The 15,695-nt window shown below is 25.7% G+C and overlaps 1 protein-coding gene across 4 annotated transcripts; it reads left to right on the top strand.

The window, feature by feature from the left end:
• Positions 1-19: 19 nt before the first annotated feature.
• On the top strand, positions 20-15,052 carry LOC147808227 (uridine diphosphate glucose pyrophosphatase NUDT22-like). Of its 4 annotated transcripts, none has more exons than XM_087166226.1 (4): positions 20-103; positions 4,180-4,373; positions 7,765-7,935; positions 12,925-15,052. In XM_087166226.1, the coding sequence occupies exons 3-4, from the start codon at positions 7,871-7,873 to the stop codon at positions 13,136-13,138; spliced, it is 279 nt and encodes a 92-aa protein (XP_087022352.1). In that variant the 5' UTR covers positions 20-103; positions 4,180-4,373; positions 7,765-7,870; the 3' UTR covers positions 13,139-15,052. The 4 variants fall into 4 exon arrangements, with proteins under 4 accessions (XP_087022352.1, XP_087022354.1, XP_087022353.1 ...); XM_087166228.1 differs by lacking the exon at positions 20-103 and adding an exon at positions 110-504; XM_087166227.1 differs by lacking the exon at positions 20-103 and adding an exon at positions 110-697.
• The last annotated feature ends 643 nt before the right edge of the window (positions 15,053-15,695 follow it).

Raw genomic sequence — 15,695 nt, 5'->3', positions numbered from 1 at the left:
ACTCAGCTAAAGTGCTTTTGTCCTTAAAAGCAGCAGAAATAGATAGTTGGAATCTATCAATGATAATTTTCGTTGTTTTTGTTTTTCGAATTTAATGTGACCGGTCAGTCTTTGTTTTGTGTATCTTAAATACTTCTATTATAAATTTCCTTAGAATGATGATTAAAAAAATTATTAATGTTATGGATGCCTTAAGAAGTATTCTTACTCTTTGCACTCGAGATAGTGGCTTTTTCGTGTCTTATATTCAAATCAAATTTCGTGAAAATTACAATATGAAATTTCATCCTTTATATTGTACACACGTGAATGAGGTCTGGAATAATAAACTGAAGAATTGTTCTTACTTATTTAATGACACAAAATTCAGACTTCATGACACTATTCTTAAAGATATTATTAACTCGTGCTTGCCTAATTTAACATCCCAAATAGATGTAACATATTTCAAAGATTTCATTGGAACAAATTGTGCTCCATGTGCTGACGAACTTTATTGCGATGGTATGAAAATTTACTAGAATCGTCAGGCATACATGGCTGACCCACTTGGTGTTGAAAGTTTATTAATTGAAACCAATAATTATGCAATTTTCTTGAGAAAGAGATAGTGCAGAAATGATTGATATGATTTGTGCAGAGAAATGAATGATTGTCTCTGATGATTGATAGACATGGCAGTCATCCTGAGCCCGATGTATATAGTGCTGCTTTTTTTACAGAATTGTTTTTTTATAAATATATTTATTTTGATATTTTTAAAGATCAAAGTATTACCTTAATTTGAAAATAAATACCTTTAAAATTATTAGAATTTTGTTTACTACATTGCATAATGGAATGTGTGCACCAGTGATGCTTAATCTACTATAGGAGAGACCTGATATATCATTATAGGTACTGTTGTATGCCTATAATGGTATATTAGGTGTACCCCATTTGTGCACTCCTGAAATTCTTCAAGGTTAGTAGGAGTAATTGCAACCATTTTTTTAAAGAAAAATTGAGTTAAATATTTTAAGGATACAAGTGAATAATTTCATTATTTAAGAATGTAGAAAAATTATAAACCCTCTTAAGTTATTTAGTTAAAGACTCTTAATTTAGTGATCATAATTAACCCCCCAAAAAAGTAAAAATTTGATTTATTTTTGACTCTCAGTTGATACAGAGTTGATATAGATACAGAGTACTCAGTTGATACATCCTGAAACTGATCTTGATTTATGATCAGATCCTCCAGAAACCTTATTCAATTCTTTTACATGCTGGTTTGATGTCATAGTTGGACTCATTTGACCTTATACCAAATTTTAATGAAGTTATGCTTTTTTGGTATTCCAGTACATTAACATCTATTTTTTTTTCCAATATATTTTATATTCATGACCATTATGTTTTGAGTTTTAGTCGGAAAATTGATATTTTTAATATTTCATTGTCATGAATTGTTAAATAATATTCAACATGTTTTATATTATTGATTTTTTGTTTGAGCCTGAATATTTTTAACACAAACTTTGTTTGTTAATCTATTCAAAGCTTTTCATCTTAAGGAATTCATGTGAAATATTTTTTTTCTTTATCTCATATTAAATACAAATTAATGGGTTAAATATTTTTGATTTGAATTCTTCTATATTTAGCATACTATCTTCATGATTATTGATTCCAAAGCTTTTTAGTCTCAGACCCATATTTAGAATATTTACCTTTATAGGGTGATCCGGGGTAATTCACGATCACTCTGTTTCTGGGGTAAATAATGATCACCTAAGTTTTATTTGAAAAAAATTATTTTTTTAAAAATTTGAGACATGGACAAGAATGCTTGTACACTTTACTAAAGTATAACTACATTTACTTAAAAATAGTTTTTTGTTTAATCTAACAAAATAAGTATATTTTAAACTGCTTTCTGTATTTTCCTTTTCAAAGATAAGTTTCAAAATATGCACATTTCTGCAAAGATCCCCCTCCTTCTCTTAATAAATATTTTGAGTTACTTTCTTTTTCTTTGGTATGAAAATAGTGTAATCTTTTGTTTAATTGTTTCACATTTACTGTAAACATTATAATTGATTATGGGAAACTAAATCAAATGTTGCCCTCTACAGATGGGGTAATTATTGATCACTGGGGTAATTCCTGATCATTGTCATTTCTTTTTATAAATAGTATTAAATATAGCTAATAAATAGCTGATTGTATTTCTTAAATAACAGTTCATATTTATTAAGTGGAACAACTATAAAATATATTTTAACTGTAATCATGAAATTTGTTTTTAACTGTATACAAGACAAATGTGTTCTGATTTGCACCATTTCTGGTTTGTCTTACCTTGCCTCAATCTTAATTTTATGTGTGTACATTGTTAGAATAATTTTTAAGTTTATAAATTAGCCGAATATAAATATGATGAGAAATTATAAGCCTAAAAAGGAAACTAAACCTCTAGAAAGCAAAATTAGTGAATTTTTTTTAATAATTGAAAATGAAAATTTCAATGTGAGAGCTGCTGCCAGAGCTGTTGACATACCTTACTTAACTTTACACTCTCACTTAATGAAGTTACAAAATCCATCTAAAGAAACCCATGTGTGAACTCTTTCTTATGTTTCAGCAGAACATGAGAATGAGTTGGCTGCTTGCCTAAAATGTATCACATGATGCAAAGATTTTTGGAAAATTTAAAGTGTTAATCTTTATTCTTGCTTTTTAAATAAATTGTTTTATTAGCTCCTTAAACATATATTTTTGATTTATTTGTTTGATCTTGATGCCTTATTTGTTAATTACCATTGTATAATTATTTTTACGCAGCTCCTTTACTATAAAAACTGGTGATCAGTAATTACCCCAGAAGTGATCAGGAATTACCCTAGAAATGATCAAGAGAAAGGATAATTCCTGATCACTAAAAATTTAAAATCTTTTAAATTCTAGTTAGATTTTCAAACAAAAGAAGATAACATAGGACTCATCTCATATAGCCTCAAACTTCCAGTAAATATTAAAATTCTATCTTGAATAGTTTTTTCACAAAATAGATGTTTGCATTTTTTGATCAGGAATTACCCCAGGTCACCCTAAGTCATTAAATATAATTCAAGACATTATTTTGTTACAAAAAGGTTTTTTTTTTTCCAATGATTTCCAGAGTCCCATTATTTTCTACTTTATATTCATCTATATTTAGGAATATTTATCTATAAGTTAAAAAAATCAACACACTAAAAGTTTAAAATAATGATGATTTCAGGTTTGAGTTCCTGTATTTGTCTCATACTATCTTTGTGTTTATCTTGTTCCCAAGTTTTTTCAATCTTAAAATTCATATTTAGAACCTCTACCTTTCTAAATCATTAAATTTTAAAAAGTTTTTTTAGTAGGAAATTTTATGACTATTTTTTTTTCCTGATGAAATGTTAATTTTGAATCAAAATTTCCAGTTTCATTTAGTTTGTTTTCAAATTTATGTTTTAAATATATCAGTAGTATAAAATTAATTTTAAAAATTTTAAGTTCTTAAATTTTTAAAAAGTTATAGAAGCTTTAGAGCTTTTTAGAAATAGATCACAAACGAAGGGAAAAAATCGTATTATCTTCTTAAGGTAATAAAAGATTTTCTTCACATAAAAACTTAGCAACTTAAAATTTTTATAAGCTGAAAAAGTATTTTCTATAATATTTTTAAAAATACTTGATTTCAGCACTTATGTATTATTCCATCAACCATTTTTGCCTACACTGAGCCTAAGTCATTTTAGTATCTTCCGAATTTATTTTTGCATAGTAATTGATCATCAAGAAATAGACAAAATGCAAATAAAACTTAATGTATGCAAGAAATAAAAAAATATTTAAATTTGAACCAAATTAAAATTTATTTTCAGATTTGGAAAAAATGGTTGATATACTAAGGTACCTCAAACTTTTGATGAAAAATAACTTTTAATATTATGCCATGTAATTGAATCAAAATAGACAAAGAACTGTCAATGCACTTTGCTGTCCTTTTTTCTCCCACTAGAAAGCAGTTTTATCTGTCTGAAGTAAGATCAAATCGGATCAGGTGTTACTTTTGACTTATAATTTAGATTTGTGTACAAAAATTTATCTATTTACAGTTATATTACTTTTTTCTTCTATAATGTATATGCTTATAACTTTTAGGTCATAACTAGTGAAGCAAATGAGGACATCAAATACTGTGAAACATCTAGAACATGTGAAGAAGTGTTTGAAACAGTTTTGAAAGAAATCAGAGATGAAATGAATATCCCATTAGAATGCCTATCCCAACCAATACTTCTTGGCATTGATTACAATCTTACTTGGAGGAGATCATCCCTAAAATTTATTGTTAGGTAGTAACAAAAATTTTTTAATTTAATGTCAATTTTTTCCAGGAATGGCTTGTTTAAACCTTATGTTTTTTTACACATATCTATTTTCTCTTTTTCATTCTGAATCTTTTATTATGTTATAATATTATTATTTTCTTTTAAGCTTGATAATCTATTGCTGTTTTCTTTAGTCATTGTAAAATATTTTTATCACACATGAAAAAATTAAAGGCTTTTGAAATTTATATCTGGTACAATGATTCAGTACAAAAAAATATATTGGATTCACAAAAAATTACGTTGGCAGAGTAAAGCCTACTATGCCATATAAACTTCTTCTTTTTTTTTTTTTTTTAAAATCTCTCACCCCTTCCCAAACATGAGTGTTAACCCAGAATATTGTTATAATTCTGTTATTGTTATAATTATTTGAAATCTATAACTTCTGTAAGTTGTTTCCAAATGAATGTACTAAAACTCAACTTTGTTTCTCAATCAAAATGGAAAAAAATTTTGATTTTCATATGCAAATTTTTTGAAAATCTTTATTGAGTGGGTATCTTAAATTTTTTTTCTTAATGTTTAGGACTAGGTTTTATTACACAAATGTGTTATTTGGTATCTTAAATTAGACTGACAGTTTTCAAAAATTTATTGGAGTGAAACATTTAAAAATAAAATAGGGAAGCAATTCTTGCAGCAAATATGTCTGATAAGACATAAATTTTTCTCCCAGAAATCTTAATTTCTTGATGTTAGTTTTTCTGCTAAAGTAAGTGGCTGTTTGTCCCCTCTACTGTTTCGTTTTAATATATAATGATTTTGTTCTCAAATTATGACTTTTGATAGTAGCTGATTCTGTACATTTAAAAAATATTGTAATGTGATTTTCATTTTTTTTTTTTAAAAATCAATTTACGCATTTAGGATGTGACATCCATCCTTTGTGAGGTAGTTTTATTTCGGTTTGTTTGCTTAGATCACTCTGAATGATGACAAGGACTTTTCATAATATATATATATTTATTTTAGTGCTCTCAATTATTAATGCTCAAAATTAAATACCAAAATTATACATATGCTGAATAACATGAAAATTCCGAAGCACCGCTGCTACCTTCTGCATCCATACTCTCTCCACATCCAGTCTAAACTAAAAAAAACTTCTCACCAAAAAAAAGTCCTTCGCTTCACCTGACTCCACTCCCACTTTAGGGGAACGACACTTCCCGTGTCCCTCACCTTTTGACCCTCGGGTCAGGGGTCAATCAAATGTGTGGGAGAGGAATCAGAATCCTGATATAGGAGACTTATAGGGCAATATGTTGAAAAACTTATAAATTTAAAACAGAATCTCTAGGAGAAAAAATTTATGCCCTGACGCATAAATTTGCTGCAAACATTCTTTTTTAAATCTTAAGCGTTTTCCTGATATTTCTTTTTAAAAACTGTCAGTCTAATTTAAGACACTCTGTCCATAAAATTTTGTCACAGCTAAAATAATTTTATATCCTTATTCTTTGAAATAATTTAGTTAAAACTTTTTTAGATTTACCCTTTTAATTTATGATCATTAAAACTTTACATTTGTGAACGTGCATAATTATAGAAGACTTTATTCATAATATTTTTAACATGTAAGTAATTTCAACGCAATGAAAGTTTGTTTTGCAAAATAAGATGGCAGTAATTAGCATTCTTATAATTTTAACATATATTTATCATATGAATTACTACAGTTTTTGATTTATTATTGTGATTACTATTTTTTTTAAATAAAATTTCAGTAACCATTTAAGTGTTTTTTTATTTAATTTAGAGTGAATATCTTGTTCCTTGTGACAGACGTCGAGCTTTTATCTCAGGATTTACTGATACAACTAAGTTTAGTTAAATAAAGACTCAACAGTGCATGTTTCTTTGCATATTTCATTAATGGTTTTAATAAGTTCAAACTGAGTTTATCATATATATCTGTACATGAAACCTGCATCTATTTCATTTTTATGATTAGTTAATATTAAATATTAATAAAGAAGGACACTTGCCATTATTATAAAAAATGATACTTTAACGAAGGAAGCAAATTATTTTATGAATTTTTATTTAAAATTTGGCATTCAAATTCATAAATTCTTGTTTTAGAAAAATTTTATTTTCCAGACCATTTTCAAAGAAAAAAAGATGGGAAAAAACAGAAAAATACAGAGAATTCTCCCAGTTTAGTTTTATTTGTACTTTTAACTAAAAAATAACAGAATATGTCAATTTAATTTGAAGTATGAAATCCCTCCATTTTGTTTTATTATCCATGGAATTGCCAACTTTTATTAAGAATTTTATGTGAAGTTATTTGGACTTTTTTTATTAAATGATCATACATAGTTATTATTAATATTTTTCAGCATTTTGTTGCAGCAAGAAAAATCTATCTTAACTTATTAAAATAAAAAAAATTGTAAACTACAATTATTACTGTTTAAGATTTTAAGTCATTAACGTATGTATATTTAACAGAAGTGCCACCTTAATTACTTTGGATTTATTTGTTTTAAAATTTCACTTTAGGTTGCGTGGCAACCAAATATAATTGTTGCTGTTTTTTTGTTTAAGTTTGGATTATATTTTGTTTTGAGAATTTGTTTTGATGCTAAATTATTGGTTATTAAAAGATTAAAGTGTTATATTTTTATTGCCATTCATCTGTAGAACTTGTAGTTCATTTGATTGATTTTATTTAAAAGGCGTCCGCATTATTTATTTCAACTTATTGACAGTGATTGTTGACCAATGATTTTTCTTGTTGTTGACCAATGTTTTTTCATATCATCCTGCTTGGAGTTGTAGGAAGCAGGATTTATATTATACTACAATTTTTCTATAATATCCTCTGTATTTTCACTTTTTTTTATTTCTCTGATTAACTTTTGATAGAAAAATTTACCTCAAAACATAAAACCGAAAATCCTAAATCTCAAATTTAGTTTCTTACAAAACAGATGCTAAATACATTTTAGATAATTCAATCCATTTGTAAAAATACAGAGTTAAATTAGTGCATCAAAAGAAAAACATTCTCTGAACAAAATGCAACTTAATATTCTTGAGGTGATAAAAATTTTGTCATATAAAGGCAACTTAAAATTTTTATATGATGAAGTTGTATTTTCTGTAATAGTTTAAAGCACTTTTGAAACTTTAATGAAAAATGTTTAAAAGCTATGTAATTAAATCCAAACAGACAAAGATATCACTTTTATGGCTAACAGCAATTTTATCTAGCTGAAGTAAGAAATAATATAGCGAGGTATCACTATTGGCATATTATTTAGATTTATGTAAAAAAATTTTACCTATTTAAAGTTATAATCGTATTTTTTATTTTAATAGTGTAAATTTTTGTGGCTTTTAGGTCATGACTAGTGAAACAAATCAAGAACCATCTAGAATATGTAAAGAAGTATTTGATTCAGTTTTGAAAGAAATCAGAGATCTCATTAGAATCCCTCTCCCCACCGATGTTTCTTGGAATTGATTACAATCCAGATACTTGGAGAAGAATATTGCCAGAATTTATTGTAAGGTAATAACAGAAATTTTTTCGTTTTAATTTAATGTCAAATTTCACCTGGAATATCTGGCTTAGATCTATTTTTTTTTCTCCTTTTTTTTTTCTTATGTATATTTTTTTTTCTACTTCATTCAAAATCATTTATTTTTAATGTTATCATAGTATTACTTTTATTTATTTATTTTTCAACTTCATAAGTAATTTTCAACTTCATAATCAAAAAATTTTTTTTTCTCAAAGAAAATTAAAAGAATCTTAAGAAATTTGGATTTAATGACGAAAATTTATATGATAAAGAGAAAAATTATTGTGATCTTTTGTGTTACTCAGAACATGGGGTACGATAGTATGTCAGACCATCAAAATAATTCAGAGAATCTTTATTATAAGTATTATTCTAGCATATGTACAATTGTTTAATTTTTTATTAATTTTATAGAATTATGCAATTATATATTCTTAAAAATGATTATTTAAATTGTTTTATATATTTTTAGAATTAGAAAAGTCATCTTATTCTTTTTTAAAAATTTGATCTATACTAGTCTGAAATGAAGAATAACAAAATTTCAAGAAATAATAGATAACAAATATTTCATGAAAATCACTTAAATTACTTTTAAATTTCTCTCTTCTACAAGTATGCATTTTATTAATTTTATTTATGAAAATGCACTCTACCTTTAATTAAAACAAAATTTAGAAAATAGTGTTTAAGGTACCTACGCAAAAAACAAATCAGGTAAATTCCAAGCAGAATATCTTGTATCTACACTCCTAAAAATTACACGAAAAGTTAGCTGCATGTAAATTTTTTTTAAAAAAAACTATAAAATTTTATCAAATATTGTTCTTATAAAAGAAATTTGAATATGATCAAAACTTTTATGAGCATAAGATTTTAAAAATCGTGTCTATGTGTTTATAAAGACCTTATGTTTTAGAATGATTTAAATTTGTGTGATGCAGTGCCAATGGAGATAAAAATATTTTTATATCCAACAAATATTGTTAAATTGAATAAATAAAATATATCAAAAATATTGTCCATGAGGATGATTTAATTCTAGTTTTTTTCTGTCTCGTTCAGAAAATATCAGGTGTTTAATTTCGCAGCTATTTTTTTTTATATATCTTTTGATAACTTTAATTTGATATAAATAATTTTAATTGTTATGTTTCACTATGCAAAATCATTTAGTTTTGATACCAAATATTTGTTTTTTACGAAATTCAATAAATATTGTGTGCAGTAAGAATGATTTTCTTTTTTTATTAGATTGCCTCGTCTTATCTTTATTATTTCAAGTTTTTCTATATTTTAAAGAAATGATTCAATTTTAAAATTAATTTAAGTAATACTGTACCTCACTTTATAGATTCATTCTACTAAAACTCGCCTTTTACTAATGAGATCCCCTATAAAGATGTTTTCGGCAAATCGGCTTTGTATACTGAACTAAACAAAAGTTTTTCAAACAATTTATGACAATTCTTTTTATTTATTAAATAATCTATACTATAAAACCAAATATAAACATTCATAAATTTGTAGAAAGTGATAAGAATAAATTTATTCGTAAATCAAGCTGGACAAGTTCAATTTCAGATAGATAGATTAAAAATTTGGTTGATTAAAGCTACCTATGATAAAGGTTTATTATTTTGTTTTCTAAAGGAGAATGTAATTCCGGTTGGGTGGGCAGAGGACTTTCTTCCTTTGGAGAAGTATAAAAAATAACCATGAAACTTTCTTTTAGTTATCTGATTTCTTTAGAGTTAGTTCTGCCACTGTATTTCCTATTTTTTGAAGGGAAAAATTTAAAAACTGTAAAGTATTTTTCTTCCTTTAATCATTGTATTGACTAAGATTAAATTATTGTTTAAAAAAAAATGAGGGGGGGGGGGCAAAACCATCAAAAGATAAATAAAACAGTACTAATATTTTTTTCTTAACCACACTTTTTACAGAAATGACATTATTTCTAAATAAGTATTTTAAAAGTTTGCAGAATTGACAATTATATTCCACTATATATGTATTTTACTATAACACTATATCCGAATATATTTATTGCCTGTGGTGAAATTGGGTTTTTGACCAAAACTGCTCTTAGAAAAAGACTCTCTTAAAATTTTGCTTTGTTGTCCAATACCTTTGTTTAAATTGGTATTCTTTTGGTGAGTCAAAATTAAAAGAAAAATCTATATTAACTTATTAAAATAAATAAATAAATTCTAAATTACAATTATTACCTATGACTTTTCTTATCATCTTACTTATGGTTGTATTATCGATAGGTTAATATTATCCTACAACTTTTTTTAATAAATTCAAGGTTTAGGCAGACATTTTGAATAAATTTTTTTAAAATTTATTCTCTGTACTTATTCTTCTTTATTATTATTATTATTTCTCTCACTAAAGTTTGAAAAGAAACATTTATCTCAAAATATTTTACACAAATTCCTAAATCTAGAAGTTGGTTTCTCACAAAGCAAATGCTTAAATATATTTTAGGTAATTTAATCTATTTGTAAAATACTAAGTTAAATTGGTGCATCTTATTTTATAAAATTAATCATTTTTTAGTCAAAAAACATTATTATTTAGTTTCGAGTGAAAACCCTTATTGCTATGCAATTGCATTTGTATGATACTCATTCTGTCTTCCCCAAATTAAATGAATTTTTTTTCTTTTTTTATGATCTAAAAAGCTAATTTTTATTTACAAACATATTTTGTGGTAATTATACATAAAAATGTGGAAAAATTTTTGTATGTGTCATATTATTCTGACCCCATCATTAAGGATTTTTATCAATCACCTGACTACTGTACAGGCCTGATACAAGAATTTGACTTTTAACATGAACATTTAATAAATAATATTATGTTATTATCATTAATGTTGAAGAGAACTGCAGAAGAATAATAGGTAATTAAATAAAAATAATAATCATAATTTAATATTGTCATACCCCTAAAATATTTTTAAAAAATGTATAAACGATTTTTCTCTTTTTCTTCATTATTGTAATATAAGAACCAAAACATTGTTTCAAAAATTGATCCAGTCTATAAATTTCTATATCTTTTATTTGTTTATTTTTAAATATCGAGATATATTTTTTTGTGGCCCTTTTTTATATCCAACGATAATTTTTTGAAAATATCAATCATATTTATTTAAACTCTTGGTTTCTATGAAATTCGATTGATTTCTATATTTTGATAGTGTTAAAATAATTTTTTCTACAAATATGTTTACTTGTTTTATTATTTCCAGTATAACTGCTAAGAAAAAAAATTAAATAATAAATTCAAAAACTTGATGTTTCAAAATTAATGTTAACTTGAAATCTTTGGTCTCATATGTTCTTATACTATTTAATGAGATTATAGAAGTTAAAATTAAAAATTAAATTTTGTGTCATTAATTGCTGAAATTATTAAAATCGGTAAGACTAGTCATCGATTTTTTTTTCTTCTTGTGCATGAGAATTTTTGTGATATGAGTAATTTTTGTGATATTTTGTGACAGTTTCTTATTTAAAAAATTCTGCTACATAATTTACAACATTAATATAAGCTTAAATAATTGCACTTGCAATAAAAAAAATGGAGTTTTAAAAAATTTATTCAGACCAAATGTGTAATGAAATACTTTTTTTCTTTTTCTTTGTCTAAAATTATTTTTTAAACTACTAATTTTATTTCGATTAATAATTGTTATTAAAAGTTTAATTTTACAAAATATTACTTTGGCTAATGAAGGTTTCCTTTAAATTTCTGTCTTAAATTTTACCTAAGCTCTACTTTTTCTTAATTTCATAACAGCAGCGCATGAAAATCGAATTTTGATAAGTTTTTCCTTGCAGAATAGAATAAATTTTTTTTTATCTAGATTAAATGAGTAATTGTACTTTAGTTAAAGAAAAAGATTACAAGATTTATTTTTCGATTATTTAAATTTTTTGAAGTGATACTTCTTATGCGACTTCCAACAAGGTTGTGTTTAACGCTACATTTTTATTGGCCGGGAAATCACGTGGTAGGATCCAGTTTTCCCTCATTCATTTCCATATTGTTTTGGTTCTCACTAGCATAAAAATAATAAAAGTCATAAAAGTATTGTTTTTCTATAAATATTTTTGTTTGATTTGATACACATATAATTTAATAGGGTAGTATTTTTTATTTTCAAACTTAGTAGATAACAATTGTAAAAAATGAGTGAAAACAATGCGACGGATTTAAGGTTATGTCAAGGTACATCTCTTGTGAATATCAATTGATTGTTAGGTTTTTTCTTTTCTAATTGCCATTTATATTTCACCAAATGCAGCCATGAGGGATATTAAATTATTTATTGCAAAATATTTATTGCCACTATCCACTGCATGTTCACAAGCTCTGGCAGACGTTACTGGTGAAGAAATTGATTATTGTGAGCGGCCTGTGATCCTTGCAGGAGATTTTAATGGGAATTTCTTGTTACCTGAAGCTGAAACATTATTAACCTTCCTTAAAGACACATTTAGATTGGAAATGGTAAATGGTAGGAATGATCCAACAACCAAAGGGGTAACTACCATTGATGCAGTTTTTGCAAGAAATATTGAAAAAATAGAACTCAAACATTTCGTATCTTACTTTAGTTATCATAATCTCATTGTGAATGTTATAGATTTGGATATTTCTCCACTCGAAAATGATAATTAAAAGATGCGATCAATTGTGAATTGTAAACATTGTTAATAAAGTTTGTCTTAAAGAAACAATATGATTTCACTAAAAATCAATTTCTACCCCTTCCTATTTTCATTTCCACATTACGAAGTTTCACTTCTTCCGCGCGGAGGGACTCCACGTACTATTTTTTTCCCTCCCTTTTGAACTTAATTTTTTTATTATTTAATTTATTCTTACTACTTAGCAATATTTTTATTTTACTGCTTAACAGCATTTGAAAACATACTTATATGTTGTTATTTTAGGGCTTCTTTAAGTGCATATAAAGTTCAAGAACTATATCAACAACAGACTCAAGCTGAATTTGAAGAATCATCTGAACTTATTGTTATTGAATTGACTAAAATTATGGATATGATTTTAAAGACACGGAAATTTATGGTAAATTTACGCATGCTGCTGACATTGCAATATACTTGTTTAATATTTTTCTTTCAAAATAAATTATCTCACATTTAGAGTATTTCATCTACATGCGAAAGATCTTTTTTTAATAAAATTCTGAAATAAGACTTTCAGATTTGGTGTTGAAGAAAGTGGAATATTCCCGTCACAGCCTATATGTACCAAAAGGGTCATGGAGGTTAAGCGTCTGCAATCTTTTGACATTGTGCACCATACCACTTTTATTTCCCGTATACTCATTGATGTGAAGCTAGTTTGTCTAAGACTGAGAATCAAACCCCAGTCCTTCATGATAATAGCTCAATTAAATTTTTTTTTTAATTTGTGTTATAAAATAAATAAAAGCTCTTAACTACTTTGAAATCAAAATTTATTTATCTTAATACTATATTTATTTATATTAAAAAATGATCATTAACTAAATATATTATTAACATTATAAATATTTTATTATATGAATGAAATTATTTGATGTTAGGTTATATTGGTAAAAAAAAACATTATAGCTGTTTTAGCAAATGCTCCATTGTATACAAACTATCTTCTGTTCGAAATAAGTGAATTTGTAAACTGCTTATAATCTAAACATAGTATGTATCCAAATTTTTTTCTTGTTTTGTTTGTTAGTATTGTTCTTGTTTATTTATGAGAAGACATCATAAGATATAAAGATTTTTTGAATTCACTTAGTTACTACAATAATTACATTGAGTTGCTAAATTTTAAGTTGGAGTTCTGTATTTAGCCCACCCATATATCTTCAGCCAACACACAGTTCCTTCTATGTTGTCAAATAAATTTTAAAAAACTGAAAATGATGCAATTTAATGTTATTTAATAATTTCAAAATGAAAAAAAGACAACTTAACTTCAATTATATTTCACCAGTGTCTTTATTGAAAGTCACATGTGATTAGATTACACCATACACCAATGTAAAAATCTGAGAATGACCAAACGTATCCCTAAACAAAGTGTTGCTCTAAGCAATTTTTTTAAGGAACTTAATCGAAGTGCCTTTACCTTTCTCTGGTAAGAATAGTTGTTCAGGAAAGAAAATTATTAAATTGAATATTTTTTAACAAATGTAATTAGTTGTTTTAATGTTCAATTGAGAACAAGATAAACCACAAAATATATATTATTTTCAGATTTTGTTTCTTTTTTATTTGAGAGAAAAAATGTTAATGAGAAAATTTCAAATTCTTTTTAATTTCTTATGGTCGCAGTTATCAATTTTCGTTTTTTACATCTCTACTGTATGATAAATTGTAATTGTCTGGTATGGTTATTGAAGTTGATTCTATTTTGTGATATACTGAAAGTAAATTCATTTTGCTTTAATTTCTTTTTGTTTGAACAGTAGAGACAGAATACGTGAGAATTCGGGCACCTAACACTAAAGTAAAAATTTGCAATAAATAGGTTTTGAATCACTCACAGCCACCTAACTTAATTTTGTTAGCTCATTAGCTGTTTCACCTCAATTTTGTTATAAATATTTGTAAATTTCGCTTAATTAACAAAATTTTTCCTTTTAAGCTTTGAAATCATAGCATATTGTATTTTGTGATGTAATAATGTAGCTTTTCAACACTGAAACGTAATGATTGAAAAAATTTAATAGGTAAAGTATACAAATGAAATTATCTAACTTAATTCAAAATTGGAGAGAGTAGTAAAGTTAGGCTGTTACGCATAACTTGACCTGTACAAAATAATAATTTATTATACAAAAATTCTGTACATAGGTTATCGTTTAATATCTTATCCTTTAATTTTCTATGAAAATTGTGTATGTTCTATGTATGTAAATTAAATTAGTAAATATTTAGAAATGAGTTAAATATGTATTCAGTGTAAATATCTAGATCAATATAATACGAAATGTCTTGTATATATTTTTGTTATTGTAAATATGTATATGTTTTTGCACATCTATTTCTAATAAATATATTTTTTCTGTAACTTACTGTTTTATTAATTTGACACTTTTATCATTTTTTTGTCAACATAAAAAATATTAAAATTAATTAAATTATAATTAATAATAGTGTGATCAAGTTCATAATAAAATGTGTAAAATTTAAGGAAAAAACTGGCAAATAAACATGAAGTTGCATGATATTCTTAATTCCAGTAGATTGTTTTAAACAGTCTCAGCTACTTTTCTTTAAAATTCTGAGGGCCATTTTTTATGTATAGAATCACGCTGATTTTAGCATGCAAACGGATTCCTGTTGTTACTTAGTACTAGCCCTTAGTACTTAGTACTTTCACTGATTCATTGGAGCAGATAAGACTTCATGGTTGGGCAGTAGGAGAGGACTATATGGATGGTACAAAGCATATAGAATATAGGCAATCATACCTGCCAACTTTTACGAACTACATTGCTATTTTTCTAGAGGTAGTTAATTTTAAAAATTTTATTTAAAATTATTTTAACCACAGCTTAAAATACATGCATGAGAACTCTAAAAAATTAAGCCTGAAAATGCTAATAAAATTGTTAACTAATCAATGCTTTACACTGCTTTTCGACTACCAATAAGAAAAATATTTTAGCAAATGTAAAAGTTGTCAGCTATGCAATCATCCAAACCTTGCT

Source organism: Parasteatoda tepidariorum, chromosome 6, assembly GCF_982258835.1.
Source record: "Parasteatoda tepidariorum strain Cologne lab strain chromosome 6, Ptep-v5.0, whole genome shotgun sequence".
NCBI classification, from domain to species: Eukaryota; Metazoa; Arthropoda; class Arachnida; order Araneae; family Theridiidae; genus Parasteatoda; species Parasteatoda tepidariorum.
Note: the sequence above shows the minus strand (reverse complement) of the source record. Positions and strands in the feature narration are given on the sequence as shown.

What these genes read in the sequence shown, in the direction of transcription:
- LOC147808227 (XM_087166226.1), top strand. Translation starts at nt 7,871, where the DNA reads ATGTTTCTTGGAATTGATTACAATCCAGATACTTGGAGAAGAATATTG. An exon ending in TTGCCAGAATTTATTGTAAG is followed by an intron (nt 7,936 to 12,924) that starts GTAATAACAGAA and finishes TTGTTATTTTAG; the next exon opens with GGCTTCTTTAAGTGCATATA.